At 38.8% G+C, this 27,953-nt stretch overlaps 1 protein-coding gene across 1 annotated transcript; it reads left to right on the forward strand.

Moving 5' to 3' along the window:
- The first annotated feature begins 17,502 nt into the window (after positions 1 to 17,502).
- On the forward strand, positions 17,503 to 21,578 carry LOC6047766 (protein pangolin, isoforms A/H/I/S). The gene is made up of 2 exons (XM_038256965.1): positions 17,503 to 18,053; positions 18,255 to 21,578. The coding sequence occupies exon 2, from the start codon at positions 19,074 to 19,076 to the stop codon at positions 21,372 to 21,374; it is 2,301 nt and encodes a 766-aa protein (XP_038112893.1). The 5' UTR covers positions 17,503 to 18,053; positions 18,255 to 19,073; the 3' UTR covers positions 21,375 to 21,578.
- The last annotated feature ends 6,375 nt before the right edge of the window (positions 21,579 to 27,953 follow it).

Here is a 27,953-nt window from a genome sequence, read left to right on the forward strand (position 1 = left end):
AAAATCACATTTATAACTATTCAAAAAGCAACAGGAAAACTTTTTTTTTTATTCGTTAAATAAAAAATAGAGTTATTCGAATAAATTTTGAAAAAAATGATAAATAATAGCTACTCAGGATATCTTCAAGAGCTTGTAGTAATAAACTAATTTTGTTCTTGTTTGAATTTGGTTTTCGAAGATATTCTGAATATTTGTCGTACTAAGTTTGGATTTTATTTTATTTTTTACCTTTTCGTCAAATCATGTCAAAGGTTTTAAATGGCTTACGAGTAATTTTTATGCTATTTTTTTTAAAGATAAATAAACAAATAGGATCATACTGTTTTTAAAATTTATTGGCAAAATGTAGATTTCATCAATTTAAAAAGGACAAAAAGGTAACTTTATTTGAAACTTATTAGTTAAAACAATTTAGTCTGAAGTAATATTTTTTCCATTTTCAAATAATTACATATTCACAATTTAGAAACATTTACGTTGATTTGGCAGAGAATAGCTCACATTTCTGAGCTTGTAATTTTTTAAACCTCTTTTTACTCCTCAATGTTTGCTTTCTGTAACGACGACGGTGACGAAGACGTCGGTCAGGAAAAATTGAGGAAACCATCATCGTAGACAAAACACACTTTTCTGGCCTCAAACTAAAGAGAGGTATCAACACGGGAGATTTCTTGTCGAAAAAAAACGGAACCCAGTGTAATGTCTGGGTTAGAAAATTGTGTCTAGCCAAAGTGCTCACGCAGCGTTTTGTGCTGGTGAAAGGTAAGCCAAGGATGCTGGCCAAGCTGCTGGAGTTTCGTAATTGTTCTGTTTACCTTGTCTAGGGTTTTTCTTAGTTCTCCATTTTCTGTTTGCATGTTTACACAGAGATAAAACTATTTTTCTAGACAAATTGCTGTTTGAACTTTGCACTTCATTTGGCAAATGGTGACGATGGTAGAAGTTAAATGTTTGTTGAAACCGTAATCTTGTGAATAAAAAGCACAGAAATTCAGAAAAAAATCCGTGTAGATAATTATCACATTAACAGTTAACAAATAAATCATCCAATTACATCCTTTTAATTGACTTTTCCGAAGTCAACCTCATTATCCCTCCAAACCCAACATCCATTTTTCCTCTATAATCAATTGAGCAAAAAAGCATCTTCTTCCGCTGAATCACCACCGCCCACCATCATCAGCAGGCCACCCAAGCCAGTAACCGCTCATAATTACAAGCACTTCCACGCCGGCAACAATTAATTGCATTAAATCTCTCTAATTCACAGCCGACACAGCGCCACAGACATCATCATCTATCAGATCTGCCGCCAAGAGTGTCGACGCCACCAACAAAGTCTCTTGGCCAGATCAAAACAGAAACAGAAATCACAGAAAAAATACGAAGTCGTTTCAGCGTAAAAGCAAAACAAAACAAACAGAGCTTCAACTAGTGAACAATCCCAAAGCCGCTTAGTATAGTAATTATCAAATCATCGGACGTCGTCGTCGTCTTGCCCTGTTTGAGGGTGAGGAGCTGTGGCTGTGTGATTCATAATTATGTGATTGATAACCGCGCGCGCAAAAGTCGAGTCGGAAATCGGAGGAGAGGATCAAAAGCGAACTCCTGCGCCAAGACAAGGCGTATAATTTCTTGTTAACTAATAAACCAGAATCCCTTACGGGGGTTCGACTGAATTGGCTGGGGAATGGGCAGGGACGTACTGCTTGTAATAAATTTGGAAATATTTAAAATTGTACTCTTGCTTTATTTTAAATAATGTTATATGCATTTGTCTGGTTTAGTTTTATTTTTAAATGGTAGTTTAAGGCATGTTTTTTTTTGCAAGTTTTTCACTTTTTTACTATAAAACAGTTTCATAAGGTTCATAAGGATGGCAAGAAATTGCGATAAACCATAGTTTACCACGAATTGGATATAAATTTAAAAAAAACATCAACATTGCTGAGCCCAAAAACAAACAACAAAAATCATCAATCCCTTTATATTAAAAAAGTTCTCTTTCGAATTGCATTTGAAGATTATGAATAGTATTTTTGTTGAAAACCTGAAGTTTAAAATAATATTAATCAAACTAAGAATTAAGCTTAAGCAACATAATTTATAAAGAAAAAGTAAAAATTCATGTTTGAATAATTGAGGTGTGATTCAAAAGTCTTTCAAACTAAACATTTTTCAAACATTTTTCATCATTATTGGATAAAAATGAGTTTGTTAGGAATCTTTGTGTTGATAAACCAATCAGAATGAGGTCTAATAAGGGTATTCGAATAACTCAAAAAATATATGTACAAAATGAAGAAGCCCCTCAATTTTGACTTTTTATCAGTACAATTTGGCCGATGCTAAAGCTTTCCTTTAAAATTGGGGCAAAAAAACAGAAGACATAAACATTATTTTCACAAAAAATAACAAAAGTGTCGTGGAATTAACTGCAATACAAATAAAAAAAATTCCAACGGTTTTTTTTCGAAAGTGCTCAAATTTTAAAAATCATCAATATTGGTATTAAACGAGGCAAAATTTGGTCTTGTTTTCACTTTTATTAGAGTTTTATGTTGAATATTAAAAATATTTAAAAATAATACAAAATACCATATTATTTCCAAAATACTATTTTTTATAATTTGCAATATAAGTATCAAACAAAGCTAAATTTTGTATGCATTTTCACAATCTTAGAAGTTTTGGAATTAACTTCTCAATTTTTTACAACATAGGTTTTTTAAATACTAAAATATGTTTCTGATTAGTAATATGGGCATCAAACAAAGCGTTATTTTGTACGTTTTTTCAATGTTATTTTATTTTTTGTGAAATACTCAGAAAAATTAACAAAATAACGTATTTTTTGAAAATACTCAAGTTTTTATAAATTGCTATATGGGTTTCAACGAAGTGAAATATTTGTATGCATTTTCACTGTTTTAGAGTTTTTTGAATAAAAAACTTAAATTTTCCCAAAGTACGGTTTTTTTTCGAAAATACTCATTTTTTAAAATAGCCATATGGGTATCAAACGAAGCGGAATGCTTTTTGTACTTTTGTTTTTTCACTTTTATAGAAGTTTATTTTTTTGGCAAAATACTCACAAATATTTATAGTTTGCATTATATCTATCAAACAAAGCGAAATTTTTATGCTTTTCCACTGTTTTAGAGTTTTTGGAATAAGATACTAATTTTTTTACAAAATATGCTTTTTTATAAATGCTAAACAATTTCTAATAAGCAATATGGGTATGAATCGAAGCGGTGTTTTGCATTGGAGTTATTTTTGTGAAATACCTAAAAAATATCACAAAATACCGTATTTTTTTCATTTTAATATTGCAATGAGTTTTCAGTGTCATCTAATTCGCCCTCTTTTCAACTCGTGATATCTCAGAACTGTTGATTCAATTTTTGATGATAAAAAATTAATTTTTTCTGAACTTTTTTATAACAATAATTTCGAAGCTTAAGAGGCAGTATTTGTAGATTCTGCTCGGTTTGTTCTAGAGGTCGTATCGAGGTGCTCCGATTTGGATGAAACTTTCAGGGTTTGTTTGTCTATACATGAGATGAACTCATGCCAAATATGAGCCCTCTACGACAAAGGGAAGTGGGGTAAAACGGGCATTGAAGTTTGAGGTCCGAAAAACATGAAAAATCTTGAAATTGCTCGCATTTCCGTAAAATTGCATCAATTCCAACTCTCTTAGATGCATTCGAATGAACTTTTGAAGCCCTTCAAAATGTGCTATAGACATCCAGGATTGGTTTGACTTTTTCTCATAGCTTTTGCAAATTACTGTTAAAAAATGATTTTTTAAAAACCTTAATAACTTTTTGCAACAGCTTCCAACACCCATACTCCCATAGGTCAAAAGTTAGGGAATTTCATGGACTATAAGCCTACGGTATTAACTTTTTGGCCAATCGCAGTTTTTCTCATAGTTTTTCGATTTTTTTAGAACAAACATTTTACAACGTTAGTTTTTGCCCTGTAGGCCAAGAAGACGGCACTTTTTGGTCTCAATTTTGTCATATTCGGAATCCTCGGACGATTTCACGTAAGTTAGAAGTATTGGAGTTGTAATTTTGATTTAAAAAATAATTAAATAAAACATTTTCGAAAAAAGAAATAGCTCTTATTTACCCTGTGATCAATACGTCAAATGCTGTATCAAGTACCGTCATCAGGGGTGACATTGGGTCTGGGGGGTGAAATTGGGCCATACAAAAATGCTGAAATTTGTATGACCCAATCTCACCCCCCAGACCCAATGTCACCCCTGATGACGGTAGGCGAAAACTTGTTTTACCCCTAATCCGACAAAATGCTAAATAATATTTTAATTAATTCTAAATGGCATTTTTTCCAATCAAATTTAAAATTTCAAAACCTCAATCTAATGTAAAATTTTCTGAGGATTCCGAATATGTCAAAATTGAGACCAAAAAGTGCCGTCTTCTTGGCCTACAGGGCAAAAACTAACGTTGTAAAATGTTTGTTCTAGAAAAATCGAAAAACTATGAGAAAAACTGCGATTGGCCAAAAAGTTAATACCGTAGGCTTATAGTCCATGAAATTCCCTAACTTTTGACCTATGGGAGTATGGGTGTTGGAGGCTGTTGCCAAAAGTTATTATGGTTTTAAAAAAAATCCATTTTAAACAGTAATTTGCAAAAGCTATGAGAAAAAGTCAAACCAATCCTGGATGTCTATAGCACATTTTGAAGGGCTTCAAAAGTCCATTCAAATGCATCTAAGAGAGTTGGAATTGATGAAGTTTTACGGAAATGCGAGCAATTTTTAAAAAAAATCATGTTTTTTGGACCTCAAACTTCAATGCCCGTTTTACCCCACTTCCCTTTGTCGTAGAGGGCTCATATTTGGCATGAGTTCATCTCATGTATAGACAAACAAACCCTGAAAGTTTCATCCAAATCGGAGCACCTTGATACGACCTGTTTCACATCGGTGAAAAACTCGCTCTTAATAATAGTAATTATTGTCCATCATTTGAAAATTTAAAAAAATGTGATCAACTTCATTCAAAATGTTACTCTTCATTCTGAAAATTCAAAATAATTTTATTGAAAAGAGTAGAAAATTTCACAAAAGTTTTTATTTCTGATATTGCAAATTTAACAAGGTGAGTAAATTTCATTTTTCACATAATTTAAATTTGAAGCTGTAAAAAAACAGTGTAAAAAATTGAAGGAAATTATCTTTGCTTCTCGAAAATATTTTTAAAAGAGAAGGAATTTCGTTTCAACATGTTTTTTTGCGAGTGTTCTTCTGTTTTTCTTTTCTCTTACAACTGCCTTTATGTGCAATGTGCATAAAACGATAGACTAAAGAAATGAATCGAATTGAATTGAACCATCGAAAACTTTATCACAAAAAGTGCAAAGCCATTTCGCTTGTAAATTTGGTCTGGCATCTTGAACTGATTTTTGAAATATTGTTTGACAATATTTTCCAATTTCTGCAAAAACCATAACTTTTTCAAAATTCATATCTTTTGCACCATCCTAAACTCTAGCGCAAAAGATCACTTTTTAAGTCCTCTAAAATATAAACAAAAAACTCTAAAAAGTTCGTATTTTTGGAAAACTCAACTTTCTATAATTAAAAGTAAAGTAATTTTTTCCCATGATCTCGCCGCATTTGCACTACCTACAGTATAGCATAAGGTATTGGCTTCAATTCGGATTGTAAACCCTTTTGGTTTTTCTTTGAATTTGGTAACTTATTTGCGTCTAGTTACACTTTTGATTAATATGAATTAAAATTTGCCTCCAACCTATTACTACAACCCTGTCACCAGGTATCGTTGATTCCCTTCTTTGGACACCCAACATATCTCGTATTGACACGCGTGTTAAACATCAACATCAACCACCCGGCTTGGCACAGGTCTTCGCCATCCTCATCTTCATCAACTCCTCAACGCATGCGCAATCGATAAAGACCCACTTTCCGAGAGAGACGAACCAACAAGAGGGACCCGGCAACCACAAGGAAGCAAAAGAATCCAGGGGGAATCCTGAGGTTGATCGTCGCGTCGTCGGCAGGGTCTTTTGAAGTCCTCATGAGATGATGATGCGATGAAGTTGACCCTCCGGGGCAGCATGAATTGAATCATTGGCGGCGCTACTCCAGAACGAGGCAAACCAGGGATCAAAACAAACAATTTAGGGCGGCATCCGGCACCCAATAAAACTAGGGCAAAACGGATGAATGGGAAGAGTCGGTATGTGTGTCAAAAGTCGATGACCTTCGCAGGTATTTGCCCTTTTTTGCTTAGCTTTTCGCGGTTCGTTTGATCAGGAGCACCGGCCAAAACAAGTCATCAGAGCTGGACCAAAACAAGAAGCGGTACAGAGAGAGGGAGAGTTTCGGTAATCCCTGGCGGATTGGGCTATTGAAGACATGTTAGACGCGGTCATCTTTGAGGCATCTTTGTACGCAAAGTGATTCTTTTCGGAAGCCTTCAACGGCTTTTTTTCGCTCTTTGTTTGCTGCGGGATTTAAACACGCAGGACAGTGAGGATAACGGAACGTATACTATGGAAAGAGGCAGGATTAACCCCCGAAGGATTCGCTAGATGAAAGACCTAGACCTAGACAGAAGTCCTGCTGTTCGAGTGGATCATGTAAATGAAATGGTGCGTGGAAGAAGCAGGGTTATAAAGAGATACTGGGAAAAGGATGAACTCAGAAAAACAAAAAAGAGGCTTGTTTTGAAAAGAGATTGCCATAAATTACCCGTAAAAAATGGGTGGATATGGTGTTGAAGGCGTTTCAGGTCTTTCTTCGACATTCTCTTTGACTGCAGTGTCGATTTTATGGTTGATTTTTTTGAAGTTGGTAAATTTATACGACAAATCAAACTTATTTTTGAAAATAATTCTCGGTTTTCCCACATTTTACATTTACATTTTTTCGATGAAAATCCTTTGAAATTAACTAAATCAAACCTGTAAAACTATTTAAAATGTTAACTTAAGTATAGATTAAATTAAGAAAAGGTCCTTTCTGCGTAGGAACCCCATAGCATGAAGGCTGTTTTTAAAATTGACTGTAGAAGTCATACATTTTGAAATAAGTAGTAAAATCGGGTAGCAAAATAAAAAGGTTTTTCCAAAATTCATTAATTGTATGGAAATCAACAAAAAAATATTAATTGCATTTTCCTACGTTGATAAAGTCTCGATTATCCAATATTTCGATTATCCGAAGTTCGATTATCCGAAGATCGATTTTCCGAAGGTTTGTATGAGACTTCGGCTAATCGAATCATGACCAAAAAAAAATTGTTTCTCGTTTTTATTTTCTTACTTTTAACATCTAATTCGAGTTCTCCGACCTCATTTTAGTGAAATTGAAATGTTTGATTGTCTTTTAAATTTAAAAAATGATTTTATTATATTTCTAATTTCGAATATTAAATCATTTTAGAGTAGATTATGAGTCATACCTAATAGCATCGAGTATAAGACATCAAAAACATTTTTTTTCGTGATTCGATTATCCGAAGATTCGATTAACCGAAGCGAAATTTTTCCAAGGCTTTCGGATAATCAAGTCTGGACTGTAATCAGTTTTAGCATTATTTAACCGGTTTAATCATTTTCATGAAAGTTTGATAAACTGAAAATACAGCACAAAGTTTTTTTTTGTAAAAACAATGATTAAAAAACAACTAGTGTATCATTTGACAAACTATTTTCATTAATAAGTTGTAATTTAAATTTTTTATGACTTTAAAACTCAATTCAATTCAATTGTGTTTTTATTAGAATTTACATTTGCAATTCAGAGATTTGGAGAACCTTTCAACTGAGATCAATTCATAAACCTTTGCAGGGAGGATACATATTTCAACGTTTTGATTTTACTAACTGGGTGTTCGTTTAGGGAAAATAAATTATGAGAAAAAACCCTAGATCTATGGACTTAAAAATATGTTAAGATTTATATGCATTTTCAGAACAACAATTTTCTTTGCAAATTTTGATTTATTTTATTCAAGTCTCAAAATTGGTTTTGATGACAACAAAATTGCTTTATTTAAAAAAAAATAATCAATTTCTAATTAATCTTGAACAAATTTTTATTTCGTTTCATTAGGCTGGTACAAATATTTTTAAAAGTTTTTGTCACCCCCCCCTTCAAAATTGGCCCGAAAAATCAGGGGGCAAAAAAAATATTTTTACAATAAACTTCAAAATTTCAATGAAAATTCAAGTGCAACCAGCTGAAATCAAATTAAAATACATTCTCCTGCGTTTAAAATCATTTTTAGCATGTTTGGGTTATTAAAAAATCTTAAGGTTTTTTGAAAATTTTCGATGCAAAATCTTTTTTTTCGATACAATTTTTGTTTTTGTCAGGTCTTAGATTTTTTTTTAAAACTGATGATTGCAAAACAACTGAACTAGTGTAAAATGCATTTTAAAACACTTTTTTCATTTAAATGTGAAGACTATGGCTTGTTATTTAAATTTTTATATTTTTTTTATTTTTTTGCCCCCCCCCCTTGACCTCGGCCAGGGCCGAGGGACAAAAACTTTTTTTAAAATTTGCATCGGCCTTAACTCAACCTCAAATTTAAATTCATTTTATTGAAGTTTAAGAACATAGATAAACAAACATGTACTTAAAATTTTGTAACTGAAATAGGCTTAAACTGGTAAAAAAATAGCGACTATCAAAGTTAAATATTTTTTTAAAAATTTTTTTTTAAGCACAATTCAAAAAAATATTTTTTAAAAACATTCAAGGACATTATGAACCTCACCGTTGCAAAAATATAAGAAAATAAATTAAAGTCATATCAATGTCACCCCGGTTCACGGTACACTTTTTAAGTTATTGACAATAATGATTAATAATTCGATGAATTTTATGAAATCAAAAAAATCAAAAAAAAATTCAAAGTGCTTTGTTTTATTCAAATGGTTTAATTTTAATTTTAGTTATTTGAAATTCGATTTACGTAGCCTGAAATAGATAAGGTAGTATCGTATCAAAAAGTGGTCATAGATAAACCTGTAGAAAAATTTTAATCGGAGAGGGTCGAGATAAAAGTACAAAAAAAAATCTGTTTTTGGCTTTGTTGTTCAAATAATTTATTTTACAATTAATTATTTTTAATAATTTATGACTTTATAATTAATATTTAGTAGAAACAATACAATGAATTTACAAGAGTTCCGTTTATATTAGAAACCAACTTTAACTAATAATTCAGATCATATTATGGCTAAAAAGGTCCTTAATAAATACAAAAAAAGATCATATTATAAGAAAAAGTGCGTCCTTCACTCAATTGGAATTACAGTGAAGTTGTTACAATAAGTGAAGTAGAAGTTGTTACAATAAACATTTCTGACGAAAGGGTTTCTGGGTAAGGGAATTCTGAAGAATGAGATACAATCTATGATTTTGTCTATGGTCGCAAACGTTATGCTTTATGAATATGCAATGCAATCTAAATCAACCTGATTGTTTTTGAATCTTGAATCAAAATCTCACAACAAATAATTCGATTTCGCAGCAGATTCGTTTAATTTTCTTGCAATCAAAATAACGGATGTCATATCTTCCCAAAACTTGAACAATATTTCCAGCCGCTAGGCTTTCTCCTGGCACCTAAATTAAACATGTCACACACCGGATGCCCCCTTTGGCACAATATTAGATTCCCATATCTCTATCAAGATGCAATCGAGCTCGGTATCATGTTCAAAATACAAAGTGTTCTTACACCATTTGCTGGCGGAGCAACCCCACATGTATCGTGTGCTACACTCCTCCCGATTGTACTAAGCAGATAAGATTTTCCAAATCTCACAAACTGCAACTTACTTCAGCTACCAGCCAGAACTAGAACTGCACCATCGTCTAACGAAAACGCAATAAAGTTCCCATCAGAGGAGATGGTTATTCTAACATCATGAGCGCCACTTTCTATCCCAGGCATAGAAATTGGACACTTTATCGTGCCACTGGAATCATAATCGAGTCGAGTCCCCACTCCGAAGCACCCCCGCCCCTCGGGGACAGCTCCTCGAGAAAGTGTAACAAAGTCCAAGGGGACGACGATGACGACGAGTAGCTGTAACAAGTCCTGCATGACAGGCGCTCTGGGAATGGAAACTAATATGGACCTACCTCACTACCGCCGTCGTGGAGATCCCCTTAAAAGTGTGGTGGCATCCCGTATCTTGTGGTGAAATTGAGGCTGCTTGGGATGTGTCTTTCAAATCTACTGTGCGGTTGTACCCAGTAGAAGCTTCAAGACAACGCCGCATGGAACCTGGGCGGAAAGTACTGGCTGGACAGTGGAGAGAAAATGGTCAAATTAAACAGTTCTCAATGTTTTCAACATCAAAATACATGGATAATTACTGGACCTATCCAACAAGCTCTGGCAACCCTGTCCTGATTTGTGACCTCTTAAATCTGTAACCGGATCTCAGTCAACTGAGAACGAATCAAAAAGAATTAAGATCTGGCAACCCTGTCTCAAGTTATGACCACTTAAGTTAGATTTTTTCATTGGTAGGGTTTGAAGCATATTTTTAAGATTCTAAGATTCCAATTTCCCTTCATTCAATCCCACTGTCCCCTGATGTAATTCAAGCCAATCCCAGCAAGTAGACACTTGCAGTAGGTCTCAGCTCCTATTCAGGGGTACAGAATTGAACCAACAAGAGCAGCGCAATCAAAATATTATGAGTCGAAACTTTTCCGAGACCCAATTTACTCGCCGGGGAGCTTCGCTAGCCCCAAAAATGACAGGATCCTCTCCACCCCCCGAAGAAGATGATGCTGCACCATGGGACCCCAAACTAATTTGAAACCTGCCAACGCATGTTCCTGTCTTGTTTGGCCTAGCCCGTTCATTGGTATGTCCTGAAATCAAACAGCCCAGAACCCTCGAAGAGCACACACACAAACTCACAGCACAACACACAAAACTAATTTCTACCAAGATATTCCAAAAATCCGAAACGCAAACAACACACGTTTCTGGGGGCCCCCGAGGTCCAAATATTAGCTCACGTATTAGAAAAGGGCGAACGAGCTCCGAAATCAGATAATTAAAACAGCCTCTAAGAATTTGTTCGAAAGGACTGAAAGAGAAAAAAAGTCGAAAAAAAGAACAGCCAAACCAACGAAAAAAAAAACCTGTTTGCTTTAGTCCCAGCCACAGTTTCTTGACACGTTTTCTCCAAATCTGGGTTTCTGGCCTTCCATTATTATTATTATTTTTTCTTGCTGGTTCTTTCGATCCTTTTGGAATGGGACGGACCCGTTAACGAGGAACGGTCGGACGCGAAGCGCGTCCAGCTAGGGTGGTCTGAATTACCCGGAATCATTAGTTTTGAATGGCAAAACATTTTTGGGTACAGGCTGGAACGTAGATTTGCTGGCTGCAAATAAAAATGTAGGTCGAAATTGGATTTTTTTCAAATCAAAGTTTACGAGTAGTAGCTCAAAAGTAGAAGTTTTCAGGACTTGAATCGAAAAGTATTATTTGAATCGGAAGATGGGATTTGTAATCGGTTGGGATCTTGAAAAAAAAAATAAGTTTAAAAATGGTCAATTCAGAACACATCACTTGAATCGAAAAGTATTACTTTTTGATTCTTTTATTTTTAGTAGAGAAAAGTGATTAGTTTCACAACGGAATTGCAAACATGAAATTTTTCCTACACTAAAATTCAATTGGTTAAAACAAATTAAATATAAAACAAATGAAAAGCAACAATGTGTTAAATTTTCAAGCCTTATTTTTATACAATAAATTTGTAATAGAGCAATTCCATGTCAAATAGGGAATCGGTTGTACCCGACCCTCTCCGATTTCAATGAAACTTTGTAGACATGTTATCCTACGCTTATAAAAGCCATTTTTGTGTATATAGATTTCACTCGATAATCACATTTGAGAAGGGCGTAAGTGTTTTAAATATTTTTGTATTTCGTAATTTAAATATTGCTGTATCTCGAAGCCGTTGCATCGTATCAAAAAGTGGTCAAAGACAAACTTGTAGGGAATTTGATGGGCTTTCCAGAACAAAATACACTAAGAGAAAAAAACACTCCACTTTTATATGATTTTTTGATTTTTAAGTTTAAAAGTCAAATTTGAAGGTGACCCCACGTTGGGCTAGAATTTCTCAATAAAAGAATTCGACATTCTGGTTTAGGTTGATGTATGATTGATACTTTTGTGACTGAATACATTCCTTGTAGAACAAATTAAATTAAAATGAAAAGTGGTCTTTAACTTGTACTTTCAATCATTGTTTGTATTTTTTTAAAGAGGTGATTTATACAAGGAAAAATGAAGTTATTTTATTTTTAAATAAGCAGAGATATATTTCAACAATTATTCCTCAAATTTTTATAATATTTCAAACATTTGTTTTTTTCAATTCGTAACCCAAATGCCACGAATGAAATTTAATGTTTTCAATCACATTCACACGTGTGAAATTGTTTCAATAAGTTAGATTTTTCAAAAAAAAAAAATATCTGTTTCGGATATTCAGGATCCAAGTAAGAAAGCTATGATAAAATAATAATAATAAAACTACAAATTTTCACCAAGCCTTAATTATATGATTTATAAAACCTCTTTACATGTGGTCCAAAGGGTCATTTTACATAATCATACAAAATGGGTCCACGGGCCACAACAAATCTCTTCGCGAGCCATACCTTGTTCACCCCTGTGCTAAATGAATAAAAAAAGGTTCATTACGCTGAGACTTTGTTAATTTAAAAAAGCATTATGAAAAGTAATCATAATAAATAATATTGTAAAGATAAAAAAATCGCAAGAAGAAACTTTTTAATCGGATGGGATCTATGAAAAAAAAGGTTTTAAAATGACTAATTCAGAACATAGCTATCCTTAAAACTGAACGCATTTTTCACTTATGAACACAATTCATAAAAAAAATATTTTTAATTATTTCAATTATTTTGTAAACGGCGAAAATCATTTCACAAATTGGTAAATTTGTATCTAACAGGTGAGGTTTGTTCAATGATATTCAAATGATGATCGAACATTGTTTTTATGCGGAAATTAACTTTAATTAAAAAAAAATAATAATAATTTAGTGCATCGTTATCAAACAACAATGCCTATGTAGTAACTTCTTAACTATTTTTCTCGATTTTGCAACGCTGATTTTAGGCCCCAAAAAAATTCCCCAAAATTTGGGAGCGATTGGTTGTCTCCACACTTTGCGCATTGCATTTCAATTTTGTAGGAAAATTTGTGTGGAAAATCCTTTTTTTGACATTTTGATTTATATCATTTTTATTTTCCTCTAAATTTTTCAAATCAACGTAACATTACTACAATTCTCTTAAAATTTCCTGACGCAACCACCCGGTTTAAAATTTTAGGGGCTTGTTTTGAGGCCCAAAAGCCATGAAAAAACTTTGATCTGATTTGATCGATTTTCCAATTTTCCATATAACGATGTGCCGGTCTTCAATATATCAACTTTAATTTGGCAAATTTAGGAACTCTGTTTAATTTTTGGTGAACAGTTCCGCAAAATATTGAAAACAAAAATCATTGTTCATAATCTTTTGTCTTAAATACTTGTATTTGAGGAAAACCAGAACAAATATTTAGAATTGGTAAATATTTTGAATCCATATTTTGCATTTTTTTGTATTTATGTTTTCTGTCCCGATTTGTTCTAGTTATGGTTAGGTAAATCAAAGATAATAAAAAATAATTTTTAATACAATACATGAAACTTCATACTTAGAAAAAACATAGCATTAACTGGATATTTTTTTTTCGTTTCAATTCCCTTTCATTTTATCAGATATTTAATGATTTTGTAGTGATAAATAAGGAACAAAAAATCCATTTATGATTAAATAAATAAATCCGATTCATATTAGAAGATACATTAAAAACTCACGCTAGTAATCTCCTTCAATAAATCTGTAAATGGAATATGAAAATTTAAGTATCCTGAATTAAGATGTAATCTTTTTCTTCCAAAATTACTGCGATGATAGACCCAATACTGTATCAAATTTATTTTTAAAAAGTCAAAATATGTTGTATATGCTTTCGTTTAAAATGATTCAGAGGTTAGGTAAAAGATTGTATTGATTGTTCTCGTAGTTTCAGAAATAATAAAATGTTTGTAACACAAATCAAGGAGCATCGTTAATAAGGAAAATAAGAATAGAAAATAATTAATGTGTACACAAATGATTTGTTCTAAAACGATATCAGTTTACATTCCGTCACCTTCCACTACAAATTATTGAACAAATAGAAATCCGTTAAAACAAAATACCGAGAAATCTGTATATTCGTTTTGGTAGATTAAAAAGTAAACACAAAGAGCACGTTCTTCTCTGCCAACCACCACGCAAACGGCTAGATCAGCAGGACCTTCCAGAGCCCATTCCACATTCGTATCCTTCCCCGAACTTTCAGTGTGGTGTGCGGTATGTGTGGCTCGAAGGCATTTTATCGCACGACTTGATCCACAGGATCTCGAAGCCCTGGAGGACCTGGTCATCGCCCGGTCAGTCCCAGGAACCGAAGCGAGAAGGAAACCCCTGAAGTGACCCCTCCTCGGTCGGGCGACGACCAAAAAAGTGTAAATCATATCGCTTCGAGCCAATCGGCCGAGACTTGGACCTCGGCGACTACGGCACGATTAGGGGTCTTCTGATTTGTTGGACCCCTCTCCGGTGGGTTTCCACGACACCACGGGGACACGGCCTCGAAACCCACATCAAAAAAGAGTAAATAAATAAACATAATAATAGATATTGAACCATATTTGCACAGCACGATAACAAAAGGTTTTTACTATTTATTTGTACCTTTCGAGGGAAACCTCGGAACGAGGAATCGGACAAGAACAAGAAGGTTCGTCTCTTTCTCGCGCTGGGAGGTGGTGAGGTGAGACCCTGGAATGGCTTGGCCCTTGGTGTTTTGTACAATCTCCGATGTCTTTTCACTAATTTTCTACCTGTTCTACCGTGACGAGGATATTTCATGCGCTCGGAAACCTGGAGTTGTCGATTTCACATCTCGTTTGAGTTCGAGTTTTTTTTTCTATTTTTTTTTTCTCTTCGTACTTGTTTCTTGAGCTTCAACCTTCCCGTGGTGTTTTGGAATGAATTGTTAGGGTCATGCAAGGGGACGACGGCGGGGAGGGGAAAATAGGTAATAAAATTTTCCATGCAATCGAAAACGGTGTGAGATTTGGCCTCGCAGCACGGACGAATTATTGCGAAGGGAAGTGGAATGTTTGGAGGAAGTCCTAAGGAATCAGGTGAATACATTTCCAGCATTTATTAAATCCTTCAAATTATAAATACAGACTTTTCTTAGACTTTGACATTCCTTCAAATTACTATAATAAATTTAAAAATAATAAGGCTGGTACAAATATTTTTAAAAGTTTTTGTCACCCCCCCCTTCAAAATTGGCCCGAGAAATCAGGGGGCAAAAAAAATATTTTTACAATAAACTTCAAAATTTCAATGAAAATTCAAGTGCAACCAGCTGAAATCAAATTAAAATACATTCTCCTGCGTTTAAAATCATTTTTAGCATGTTTGGGTTTATTAAAAATCTTAAGATTTTTGAAAATTTTCGATGCAAAATCTTTTTTCGATAAAATTTTTGTTTTTGTCAGATCTTAGATTTTTTGAAAACTAATGATTTCAAAACAACTGAACTAGTGTAAAATGCATTTTAAAAAACTTTTTTCATTTAAATGTGAAGACTATGGCTTGTTATTTAAATTTTCATATTTTTTTATTTTTTTGCCCCCCCCCCCTTGACCTCGGCCAGGGCCGAGGGACAAAAACTTTTTTAAATATTTGCATCGGCCTAATATCAAAAAAATAAATATTGGAATTAAGACAAACATTCCAGAAGGGCCAAACATTCAATTTTATGCTCATTTGAAATGTTAGTCTTGATTCCAAAATATTTTTTCGAAACGATCATGAAATTTAACCAATGTTTTGAAACTTGAAACCATTGAAAATTCAAACAGAAGTTGCTGAGAATAAGGCATTATTTTGAATTTCTTGAATTTCTTGAATTTCTTGAATTTCTTGAATTTCTTGAATTTCTTGAATTTCTTGAATTTCTTGAATTTCTTGAATTTCTTGAATTTCTTGAATTTCTTGAATTTCTTGAATTTCTTGAATTTCTTGAATTTCTTGAATTTCTTGAATTTCTTGAATTTCTTGAATTTCTTGAATTTCTTGAATTTCTTGAATTTCTTGAATTTCTTGAATTTCTTGAATTTCTTGAATTTCTTGAATTTCTTGAATTTCTTGAATTTCTTGAATTTCTTGAATTTCTTGAATTTCTTGAATTTCTTGAATTTTTGAATTTCTTGAATTTCTTGAATTTCTTGAATTTCTTGAATTTCTTGAATTTCTTGAATTTCTTGAATTTCTTGAATTTCTTGAATTTCTTGAATTTCTTGAATTTCTTGAATTTCTTGAATTTCTTGAATTTCTTGAATTTCTTGAATTTCTTGAATTTCTTGAATTTCTTGAATTTCTTGAATTTCTTGAATTTCTTGAATTTCTTGAATTTCTTGAATTTCTTGAATTTCTTGAATTTCTTGAATTTCTTGAATTTCTTGAATTTCTTGAATTTCTTGAATTTCTTGAATTTCTTGAATTTCTTGAATTTCTTGAATTTCTTGAATTTCTTGAATTTCATGTATTCAAATTAAAAATGCTGACAACTCATGTTAATCTTGATTGAGACTTCAATACTTTACCCTTGCAAAGCAACATTCCCAACCATTTTCAATCCTTACCAAAACAGTCATAAACCAGTCAACGTGCCAACAATATCCTGAGTTCAAACAATGAGCTTTTTTTTATTTTTTCCAAAAAATGCAAGAAGGAAACAGCCAACAAAAACATACACACGTCCCATTTCCCATTCCAACAACACAAAATAGTCCTCTTTTTCGTATTGTCCTGTTCATACTCTGCGCAATACGCTCACAACCCAACCTCGGAATCCTTGTCGCTTCGGTTTCGGCTTCGGCCCGCTAAGGAAAACTGACACCAGCTCATTCTCAGTTTGTTAAGCGTAAAGAAAACATTGCGCACCCCGACAAGGACGAGTTGCGCCGCCGCCACCAAGTTTCGAGTTTCCCGCACTAACGAGCCGAACCAAAGCCGAAGCCGAAAGGATCAAGTGATCGTGTCCGAATAGCAGGTAGGAACAAGTGTGGAAAGCTTCTTTTTGCAACGATCACTTTGAACTGGGGGAGCTTGCGCAAGCGCGCTTTAACTGTAGTTGTGAGAGGGAACCTCGCGAAAGCTCTCTGCCGACCGCACTTGTTTTGACAGTTCGGGTGGGCGTAAGCTGTGCGCGCTGGTGTGCGTGACGGATTGCGTGGGGTGGGCGTAACGCCACACAGAGAGTGCCGAGACGTCACTTGGAGCCGCCAGTCAGTCACCGTCGCAAGAGGCAAACAGTTCGCATCACACACGGACACGCGACGTTCTTCGGTTTCGGATCGCGCGTCGTCGCCGTATCGGAATTTATTATTTTGCCTCTCTGCTAATTGCTAGAGAGGTTCCGCCACCGTCGTCGCCGCTACTTCCACCGCGAAATTTTCCGAGGGGTGGGTGAGAGTGTGAGTGTGCCGAGAGGGTATTTTTGCGGGTTCGATTGGGAGCAAGTTACCGGATTCCGAACAGAACCAGAACACACGGTGCAACCTCGATCTCGGGAACGGGACCGCGAGAGGTTTCCAGCCAAAGTTTGCGGCAAGAACTGTCATCGGGTGACACTGCGCGAGTGGGAAAGAATTTGCCGCGCGCGCGTGAGTTAGAACGAGAGACAAAGCGCGATCTCGTTTCAAGTGTCGCGAAATTCCGAGTGTGTGACACACGCACGCACGTTCGCACGTACAATCCGGATTACCGAGAACGCAGGACAGGTCGCGCAACCAGCAATCAACCTGCTTAATCTGAGCAGTTCTGCGCCGAAGGTGGGTTTGTTTTGCTCTCGGTGCGAAGAAGGAGGGGAGCCTGACAGGGTTTAGTGGCTGATTAAAATGACGTCACATGCTGCTACCACTACCACCGCCGCTAAGTGACTTAAGTGGAGGGGAGGTAGAGGTCAATTACGCAGCACTCGCTACCGAATGTTTACTAATAGTCGAATCCTTGCCTTATCTCTTCCCCTACAGAGCCTGGCCCACCAAACCAGCGCGACGCAGCCCCGAATTCCATTCCAGAATTTTGACTGTTCATAAAACAAGCAACAACTCGTCGTCGACGTCCACGAAAACCAACCCGAAAGCAGAACCCTGGAGAAGAGGGCGAAGTAATTTCATTTTAACAAGATTCCTGTTTCTTCGGAGCTTTGCGCCTCCACTTCTGGTGGGTACTGGCTGTACAACAACCACCACTCACGGAGTCTCGTTCTCTCCGTCTCTCTCGCGCCGTATTCTGGTTTCTTCGGGCCACCTCGTCCGTACACAGCGAGGAGGTGCGGGTGTATTTGTGGGCTACTTCGCCGCCGCCGCCGCCGCTACTTGAAACCAATACACAGAGGCGCGCAGGTCTTCGCGCAGCAGTAACAAGCACCAGCTTCCAAGAAGTTCAAGAACTTGAGAGAGAGCCACACAACCGCGCTGGCGCAGGCACCAGCAGACGCAATGAACTGAGATCGGGATCGCGCGCTCGCGACGGGATTTTCGAGAAATAAAAAACGTCGAGTTTGTGGGATTTGTGCGTGCCACGGAATGTGCCGGAACGGGAACCTGCAGCAGCAACCGGACAGTAACAGTTTCAAGCAGCGGAAGAAAGTGAGGCTGGAGCAGCAAGTGAGGTGTGTGGGAGTGTGAACGCAAGCAAGCAAAACCTCAACAGGAGCAAAAGTGCAATGTGAATCATAGGTTTAAGGTGTTGTGGAAATATTTGGTCAGTTTAGAGCGAGTGTGTGAATTCAAACCAATCAAAACAAGTGCCTTTTTTGAGAAGAGCTTGATGCAAGTGCCGGGAAGATGCCTCACAACAGCTCCACCGGTGATGAGCTCGGCAGCACAGACGAGGTCAAGGTGTTTAAGGATGAGGGGGATCGGGACGACGAGAAGTTGTCGGAGAACCTGCTGGAGGAGAAGTCCAGCTTGATTGATTTGACCGAGAGTGAGGAGAAGACGGTGAAGAATGGGACGAGCCGGCACGAGCAGAACCCGGCGTACGGCAAGTTGCCGCACGGGCACCCGGGGTTCAACATGGGTTACCTGGTGCCACCGTACGCGTACCCAAACGGGGCCGCGGCAGGCCTTCCGGTGTCGATGGCGAACAAGATGGGCCTGCCGCCGTTTTTCTGTCACAATGGAGACCACCTGTCATCGCCACCACCTGCCCACTGCGGAATCCTGCCGTACCAGCTCGATCCCAAAACGATGGGACTGACTAGGCCACCGCTGTACAGCTTCCCCACCAGCCAGTATCCTTATCCAATGCTGAGTCCGGACATGCCCCTGGTGGCATCGTCGTGGCACACTCCGTCAATGTACGGGCCGGCGACCGGCTTCCGGAATCCGTACCCTGCGTCACTGCAGATCTACACGTCCCTGCCGAGCGATTTCTACCGATACTCGCCAAGTTTGCTTCCGTCGGTGCACACGCATCCGATGTTGAACTCCCATCCCGCCATAATTACCCCCGGTCCCAAGCAGGACATTCTCGGTCAGGGCGGTCGATCGTCGTCGAATCAGCCGACGATCAAACAGGAAGGTGGGGAGGAGTCCTCGCGGTACCACCGATCCTCCAGCAATAGCCATCACAGCCAATCACATCACGAACAGAACAATCACAACAGCAGCAGCAACAACAACAATAGTAGCAATCACAATCACAACAACCATCACGGGCACCACCAGCGGCAATCGCTCTCGGATAAGGAGCTTGCGGCGGAGAAGAAGAAAAATCACGTCAAGAAACCGTTGAACGCGTTCATGCTGTACATGAAGGAGATGCGCGCGAAAGTGGTGGCGGAGTGCACTCTCAAAGAGTCGGCCGCCATCAACCAGATACTGGGCCGGAAGTGGCACTCGTTGACGCGGGAGGAACAGAGCGTGTACTACGACAAGGCCAGACAGGAGCGGCAGATGCACATGGAGTTGTACCCGGGCTGGACGGCCAGGGATAACTACGGATACGGGGCGAAAAAGAAAAAGAGGAAAAAGGACCGAAGTCCGGCGGATCCGGGTGGAAACAGTATGAAGAAGTGCCGAGCGAGGTACGGGTTGGACCAGCAGAACCAGTGGTGTAAGCCGTGCCGACGTAAGAAGAAGTGCATCCGGTACAAGGAGATGACGGACAGCGAGGAGGGTCGCGATCAGGGATCGGACGATGCAATCGGTAGCTGTGGCAGTATGGACGATTCCAAGAGTCCGGAAGATGATCGGGAATCGCTGAACCAGTCGATGTCGAGTCCACGGAGTATGAGCGTGCTGTCGAGTTTGCAGTCTCCATCGACGAGCATAGCGTCACCGCTGAACCTGCTGGCTAGTCCGGCGACCCCGACCAGCTACTACCACCACCACGATCACCTCGGGCTAGCGTCGATGATCGCGGCGCAACAGCAGCAGCAGCAACAAGCCCTCCAGAACAGTGTCAGTGACAAACTGAACAACATCAGCAGCGACAGTGGTCTCAGTTCCCAGCTGAACAACAGCTACAGCAACAACTTTAGTCCGTACAGCAATCACCACACGATTCGAAGCAGCGCAAATCAACACGGCAGCAATAGTACCAGCAATAACCTCAACTCGGGGGTCAACAGCCCGCCGGGACTCCTAAACGGCGGCAGTGGCAGTGGTTCCAACAAGAATCATCACAGCAGCTCCGGCAGCAACAGTCTTCCCCCGCACCACCAACAGCCCCATCCACCGGCCACGGGTCCACCTCCGAACGGCAGCAGTAGCAGTGTCTCAGCGTTACAAATTCCCCCGCATCTTCAGCAGCTCAGCCTGTCCGGGTCGTCACCACCCACGTCTTCCTCCTCAGCAGCAGCAGCACTGCCTCCAACGAGCCACCTCATCAAGGAAGAACCGGGCTGTCTGCGGACAAGCCCGCCCAACTTCCTCCTCCAGCACCACCAGGCCGCGGTCATGGCCGCCGCCGCCGCAGCCCACCTCCACCGGCAACACCAGCAGCAGCAGCAGCAGCAACACAACGGGGATCTCACGATCGTCGGCGGGGACCTCTCCGGCCGGAGTTCCAGCAGTGCAACCAACAACGACAGTGGCCGCAGCACCGGCAGTAGTCAAGCCAACAGCACTAGTGATAGGTAGTAGTAGTGGCGAAAGTGTCAAGGGGGGCCCTACTTAATTGATCATTTTCGAGGCTAGTTTGAGAGCCCCATTATTATCGCGGTCATTGTTTGCACTGGACGCGCCCCGCGACAACGCCGTTTAACGCCAGACGAACGAACGTCTCAACCAAAAGGGAGATCCGGAGGGAGAATGCTTAATTTGACACATTGTACCCCTGCGAGCGCGCGCCCGCGCGCCTCGGATCTCCTGAGCAGGTCGTCATCAACGGGTCGTCGTCGACGAGAGGCATTTACGAAGTTAATGGCATTCAAAATCGAAAAACACAGCATCACTTATTAATCGTTTGTCCGTTGTTTATGAGCATGATGAGCCCCGGAGAGAGAAGAACCTTCGGGACGGCGGAAAAGGTCTCCGAGTTCGGTTTTTTGTTCGTGTCTCCTCTTTAATGGTTAAGTTTCTGTTTTCTTTTTAAACATTCTTTTTTTTCACTCCGGGTTTCTCTCAAATGCGCGCAAGATAAGGGAGGCAGCGAGAAGAAGATGACGACGAAGAAATTAATGTGAGTGTGTGAAACGATCAATCTCCTTCTCGGAAAAAAGAGGCAACAAACACACACGTACACACACGTTCGGGGGTACGCTCGAGAAGAGTCCGAGCCCAGCAGCAGCAGCACAGCAGGGAAAAGAAATGACCAGAAGAAGAATTGTTTGAAAACAAGTTTCTTTCAGAGGGCGAGGGAGCAAGGCAGGGCAGGGCAAGTCAAAGAAGTAAGAGAAAATCAATCAAGTGTGATACAAAAGCAATAATAATATCGAAGAGCGAAGAGCAAAGAGTGCACGGGGAAGAAGCAGTCGAAGAAGACGACGCAGGGCAGATAAATTAAAAGAAGAGTTATGAAGTGAGTACACACTTTTGGAGTCCGCGAAGTCCGCTCGGGGAGCTGCGCTCCCCTTCTGCGCGGATAATTGAGCCCCCCCTTCGTCGACGGATTCTTGCGGGAGATTGTTTCGTGCGTGTGCGTGAGGGGTCCCCAAAAAAGGAGCCACCCTACTGTGCGGTGAGCTCGATTTGAAGAAATGAACCGTGAAACTCGACAAGGCACGCCAGCTGAGGAAGGCAGCCGAAAAAAAATCGACGGAATGAGCCTTGTTAAGCTGCGTGAAGGTGGAGGATAATTGTAGTGAGTTGTGGCGAGCTGACACAATGGATCTCTGCGTGATGGTGTGTGTGTAACAAGTGTGTCTGAGTGTGATTCATGTGGTTATTAACGATGTGAAAGGCAATACGGCAAGTGCGCGCGATCATCATCAGATGTTTCGGAAATTACCCGGCTCAACGAGCCGCGCGCGGTCAAGGATGTGACCAGGATCTGCGCGAGAAAGTCAAAGCGACCTCACCCCGTACAAACCCGTAAGTCACTGGAGATTAATGCGTTTGATTGATAGCTTATCGCGCGGATTGACTGGCTAATTTTGGGAGTAATAGACTCCCCCGGGGAGAGTTGGGATGTATGGCGAAATTTGGACTCTGACAGCCGGACGTGACGGAGGAATTACGACGGGTTTTGCAAGAAAGACTGTGTTTTGACGGACAGTGTCATGAACTCTCTGGAGAAATCGGTCTTGAAGTGGTCAGTGTCATTGGCTTAAGGAATTATCAAGCTGTTGATGCATTCAAATGTGATAATTTTGTCTGTTGGACATCAATCGGATCTTATATCGGAAAGTTCATAGAAATCGCATATTGCTTCACTCATCACAGCAAAAAATTGTGTAGATTTGGAAGGACGAATATTGCCTTTTTATGATTTAACTTAACCTCAATTTAGACTGAAAAAGAGACATTACCGCAGAAAAGTGGTAAAATTACACATTTTCAAAAGTAAAATTACACATTTTTTCTGACATAAGAGATTTACCCCTTCCCAGATGTAATATTACCATGATTTTTTTTACTGTGAAGATTACTTCAAAAATAATGCGGTGATTACCTGTGAAGTTCTAGAAACTGACAAGACTCCGACTTAACTCTGACTCCAACATTGGCTTCTTGATATTTCACAGTAAAAGATTTCTATGTAAAATCGCATGCAAAAGCATGCACATCACCTATGTGAGCAAATCTCTGAGATTTCAGTCACACAGTAAAAAATTGTGTAAATTTGGAAGGTGTAATTTTGGAAGCTTGAATATTACCTCTTTTATGATGTAATTTTACCTCAATTTAGACTGAAAAAGCGACATTACAACAGAAAAGTGGTATAATTACACATTTTCAGAGGTAAAATAACACATTTTCTCTGACATAAAAGATGTACTATTACCAAGATTTTTTTTTCTGTGCATTCAATTTTTTTGCACTTTTTAATCCGGCTGAATCTTTTTTGGAGCCTTCGGTTTACCCAAAGAAGCCATTCTGCATCATTAGTTTGTTTATATAATTTTCCATACAAATTTGGCAGCTGCCCATACAAAAATGATATATGAAATTAAATAATCTGTATCTTTTTAAGGAAATTTTGGATCGATTTGGTGTCTTCAGCAAAGTTGTAGGTATGGATATGCAGTCCTATTGAAAAAAAGATACACGGTAAAAAAATTGTAATTTTTTATTTAACTTTTTGTCACTAAAACTTGATTTGCAACAAAAAAACATTTTTTTTTTCTGGTATGTTTTAAGAGACATCAAATGCCAACTTTTCAGAAATTTTCAGAACGGGCAAAATATATTTAAACGAGTTATGAATTTTTGAATCAATACTGTTGTTTTTTCAAAAAATCGAAATATTGGTCGCAAAAATTTTTCAACATCATTTTTCGATGTAAAATCGTATTTACTTTATGAAATTTTGATAAAGTGAACCGTTTTCAAGTTTTACCTATTCTTAGGTAACTTTTTTTTAAATAGTAGCAGTCAGGCCTGCAAAATGTTTCCAACCCAGCGTACACATGAAGCAAACCAAAATGTCAGTTCACTGCTAGCATCTGACTGTAAGCCTACTGTGTCCGTTCAACCACTGCCGCCTGACTCGCGCCGGTCGGCTGCTGGAGAATGAGAGACGTGAAAAAATGAGCTACACTCACTCAATTCGTGTCGTATGACTGACTCGTAAAATCCTCTCTAAACACTATTTTGACTATTTTTAAACAATTGAATGGTTCTAGACTGTGCAAAACACTTAAAACAACCATAACTTACATTCCAAATTACATTTCCACGCATAAATACCAACTTTTTGTGTAAAAACTTGTTTCTTTATGTGTGTGCGTGCAACGTCGAATGAGCGTTGGTCGACTACTGCCTCGCATTGCAGCTGCTCAGTGAGCTAGGGCACTCACGACTGAGTCGGGTTTGTTTATGTCACGGTTTTGCGGTTCTGTGAATGGATCTGAAAAAATCGTGTATGCGTCGCCGATTTTCGCGTCAGGACCCCTGACATTTTCAGCTCTGGTAGCAGTTATTAATTTTTTAAACTAGTGCCTATGTTTGCCCACTTTCAAAATTATTATTTTTGAAAAGCGGAGAAATTTCTCTATATTTTGCTTTTTTGAACTTTGTTGATACGACCCTCAGTTGTTGAGATATTGTCATGCAAAGGTTCAAAAACAGGAAAATTGATGTTTTTAATGGAGCTATTACACTACGGCAAACAAACAAACAAACTCGCACTGACAGTTTGCCAAATTGCCTGCTTTGTTTGTTTGCCAGGATTTGTTTGTACAAACGTCATCCTGCATACATTTTGCCTTGTTTGCGAGTTTGCCGCAAACAAATTTGCTAGTTTGGCAAACTGTCAAACACGAAAATGTGCGAGTTTGTTTGTGGTAGTGTAATAGCTCCTTAAGTCTCACCCAAACAACCCATTATTTTGTAATGCCGATATCTCAGCAACTTATAGTCGTATTTTCAGTGATATAATATAAATTATTCGTGAAATTTTCCGATCTTTTCGAACACAATATTTTCATTTTTTTTTAAATCAAGACTAACATTTTAAAAGGGCGTAATATTAAATGTTTTGCCCAATTGAAATGTAAGTTTGTACACGTTTTCTTATACAATATTACATGCTTTTGCTCACAAAGCTGATGTGCATGCTTTTGCATGCGATTTTACCATCGGATTTTTTGCTGTAATGTTAAATCCATCTCTGACTTCGACTCTAGACTCTCAATAAAAACTCGACTCGGTTGACTTCGACTTCCATAAAAAGTTGCTATCGGGCTTTAATTTCAAGCCTGGATCCTCAAAAATGCTCGATCACGACTCCTCAGTCCTGCTAGAAATTGAATCTTGAAAATAACTCAAAATATCAATATCTGAACTCCTCAGATTTGGATGGGAGTCTGTGCAACCAGGCCAATTCACGCTGGCCGGCTGTGAAGTTATGAGAAAGTACAATTTGTCTCAGGCTTGGCATATCCTGATAAAACTGACGTCAGTCTCGGGTATGAGTTGGTGTTAGCCCTCGCGCTGCTTCCAATGACCCAAATCAATATGGCAAAGAACCTAATGGCCAAATTTTGAGGTCATTCAGATCTAAGAACCACACGGGTTCTCTTCTGAACTCCCAAGGTATTGAATGACCCAGAATGCTTAGCAACAGTCCAATGTCAATGTCTTTGTTATAAATATAGAAACTTCATTTCCTAAAACTCTTCCCAACGGATATGACGGTTCCGGATTGCACCGAAAACCCATTCCGAGCTCGTTTGGGCGAACCCAAAAACCAAACAACGACTTCGGCGAAGCCATACCGAGTCCGTCCGCTCACCCCGAGTTCTTCCCAAGTCCTTTAATGGTTACACGTACAAAACGTACAACCGAATTGGAAGAAAAAAAAAGTAATGCCAAACGAAATAACGGAGAAATTTTTCGGTTTTTGGGTAATCACTTCAATCTGTCTTGCGTTCGGTTTTCCTGGACACTCACGTCGCCACCAAGAACCCCGACCTCCTCCAGACGGCCCAAAGTGGAGAAAGGAACGTCGTCGTCGACGACGAAAAAAGAAGTTCAAGAGGTTACTTGAGGAAATATTTATTTTCAACTCCATTACATTTCGACTGGCCGTCGTCGTCGTCGTCCAAGTTTATTTTACGTTTTTGTGTTCGCCCTTCGCCCGGGTTGTTCCCGTCCCTTCACTAATTGATCGCATGGCGACCGTCTGGCTTAGCCCGGAGAGGGCACTTGAGCGCAAACCACCCCGAAGGCCGGTTGTAAATCCTACCCCAAATCGTGCCATTCTCGAACATCGAGGGAAAAATTGTAATCTCCGGATCTCCGATAAGGAACCGACCGGAGCGCGTTGTCGAAGGGGTCCAAAATCGGTCCGGTCTTGACAAAATGTGTCCAAATATTGTCGAGCTTCCCTGCGCTTCGCGCAGGCCATCGTTGGGCTTAAATTTATCGCCGTTCCATTGTGTTGTACCCGGTTTTTTCTTCTGTATACCTCCAACGTTCTTCGACTTCTTCCAGACGCGAGACCAAGTTAACAACACGCTGTGGGCTTCCTCAGAGGTCCGCGTTCTACCTTTTCCTTGAGGTTGCTCTCGAAAAGCCACCACACAAATGTCAATTATTTCCGATTATTTTCGAACTGCTCTTCCTCTCGATGTTCTTGGTGGTGGTGGTTCGACCGATTCCCAGGCCGAGTGCAACCTTATTTTCCCTTTGATTTGATTCACATCAATTTCCAATTTCCTCTCCCTTTCCGCGCTTCGCGCGTCTTCGACGAGACACTTGTCCTGGGAAGAATTGATGGGTTCTGGGAATTGGTCGTTCTCACCTTGTTGTGGAGTCCCTCTCGAACAAAGTTGTTGCCCAGCCGATGACCTTCTATGAGCGCGCGGCGTTGATTGCAGGACCGTGAAGACCTCGAAGCTGTGCGGTTCAACAGTTTTAACAGTCCTGCGCGCAAAGCTATTCATGACCTCCCGTAAATCATGCGCGCGGCCGGAAATAGACCCTGGAGGAAGCTCCTTGGGGTCGCCACCATAAAGTTGAGCGTTGATTTAGTGGATCTAATGCGATTCAGTGCTAGTGTGAGCGCGGGGATAAATCAATGGTTAATTGCGCTACTAAACTAGACCTGGTTTAAGCCTCTTGATGCGCGAGAGAAGCTCAAGAGTTATTAGGTTTATCGCCACTTGTACGCTGGGGCTGGGGGTTGTAAAACACAACTTGAAATAGACTCTCTTTTTTGCGTAATTTAGGCCGTTAAATGTAACGCACACCGGGGTGGAGTGTGGTCGGAAAGAGATTAGTGGTCGTTTGCTGAACGTTAAGTATCGAATTGAGTAATTATACTGATTTTTGAGGCATGCTTGGGTGCGTTGACTCAGTCGTTATTTTAAGGAATATTCATTCTTCAATTCTTCAAGAATGAATGTTACGATGAGAATATCTTGTTCGGTCTTCCTCATTGAAGAAAAGCTGTTATTCCACTCGATAAAAGATCTTAGGCCTCCTTCACATTCACAATATATAAAAAGAAATAAATACCTTTTAGCAAAATCTGCTAAACCTGCCATTTTTAAGGGTAACTTATGAAATATTTTTACAGTTTTTCTAGTTAGTTTCATGTCATTATTTTTATAG

The sequence above is a fragment of the Culex quinquefasciatus genome, chromosome 2 (assembly GCF_015732765.1).
Source record: "Culex quinquefasciatus strain JHB chromosome 2, VPISU_Cqui_1.0_pri_paternal, whole genome shotgun sequence".
Classification (NCBI taxonomy): domain Eukaryota; kingdom Metazoa; phylum Arthropoda; class Insecta; order Diptera; family Culicidae; genus Culex; species Culex quinquefasciatus.

What these genes read in the sequence shown, in the direction of transcription:
- LOC6047766 (XM_038256965.1), top strand. Translation starts at nt 19,074, where the DNA reads ATGCCTCACAACAGCTCCACCGGTGATGAGCTCGGCAGCACAGACGAG.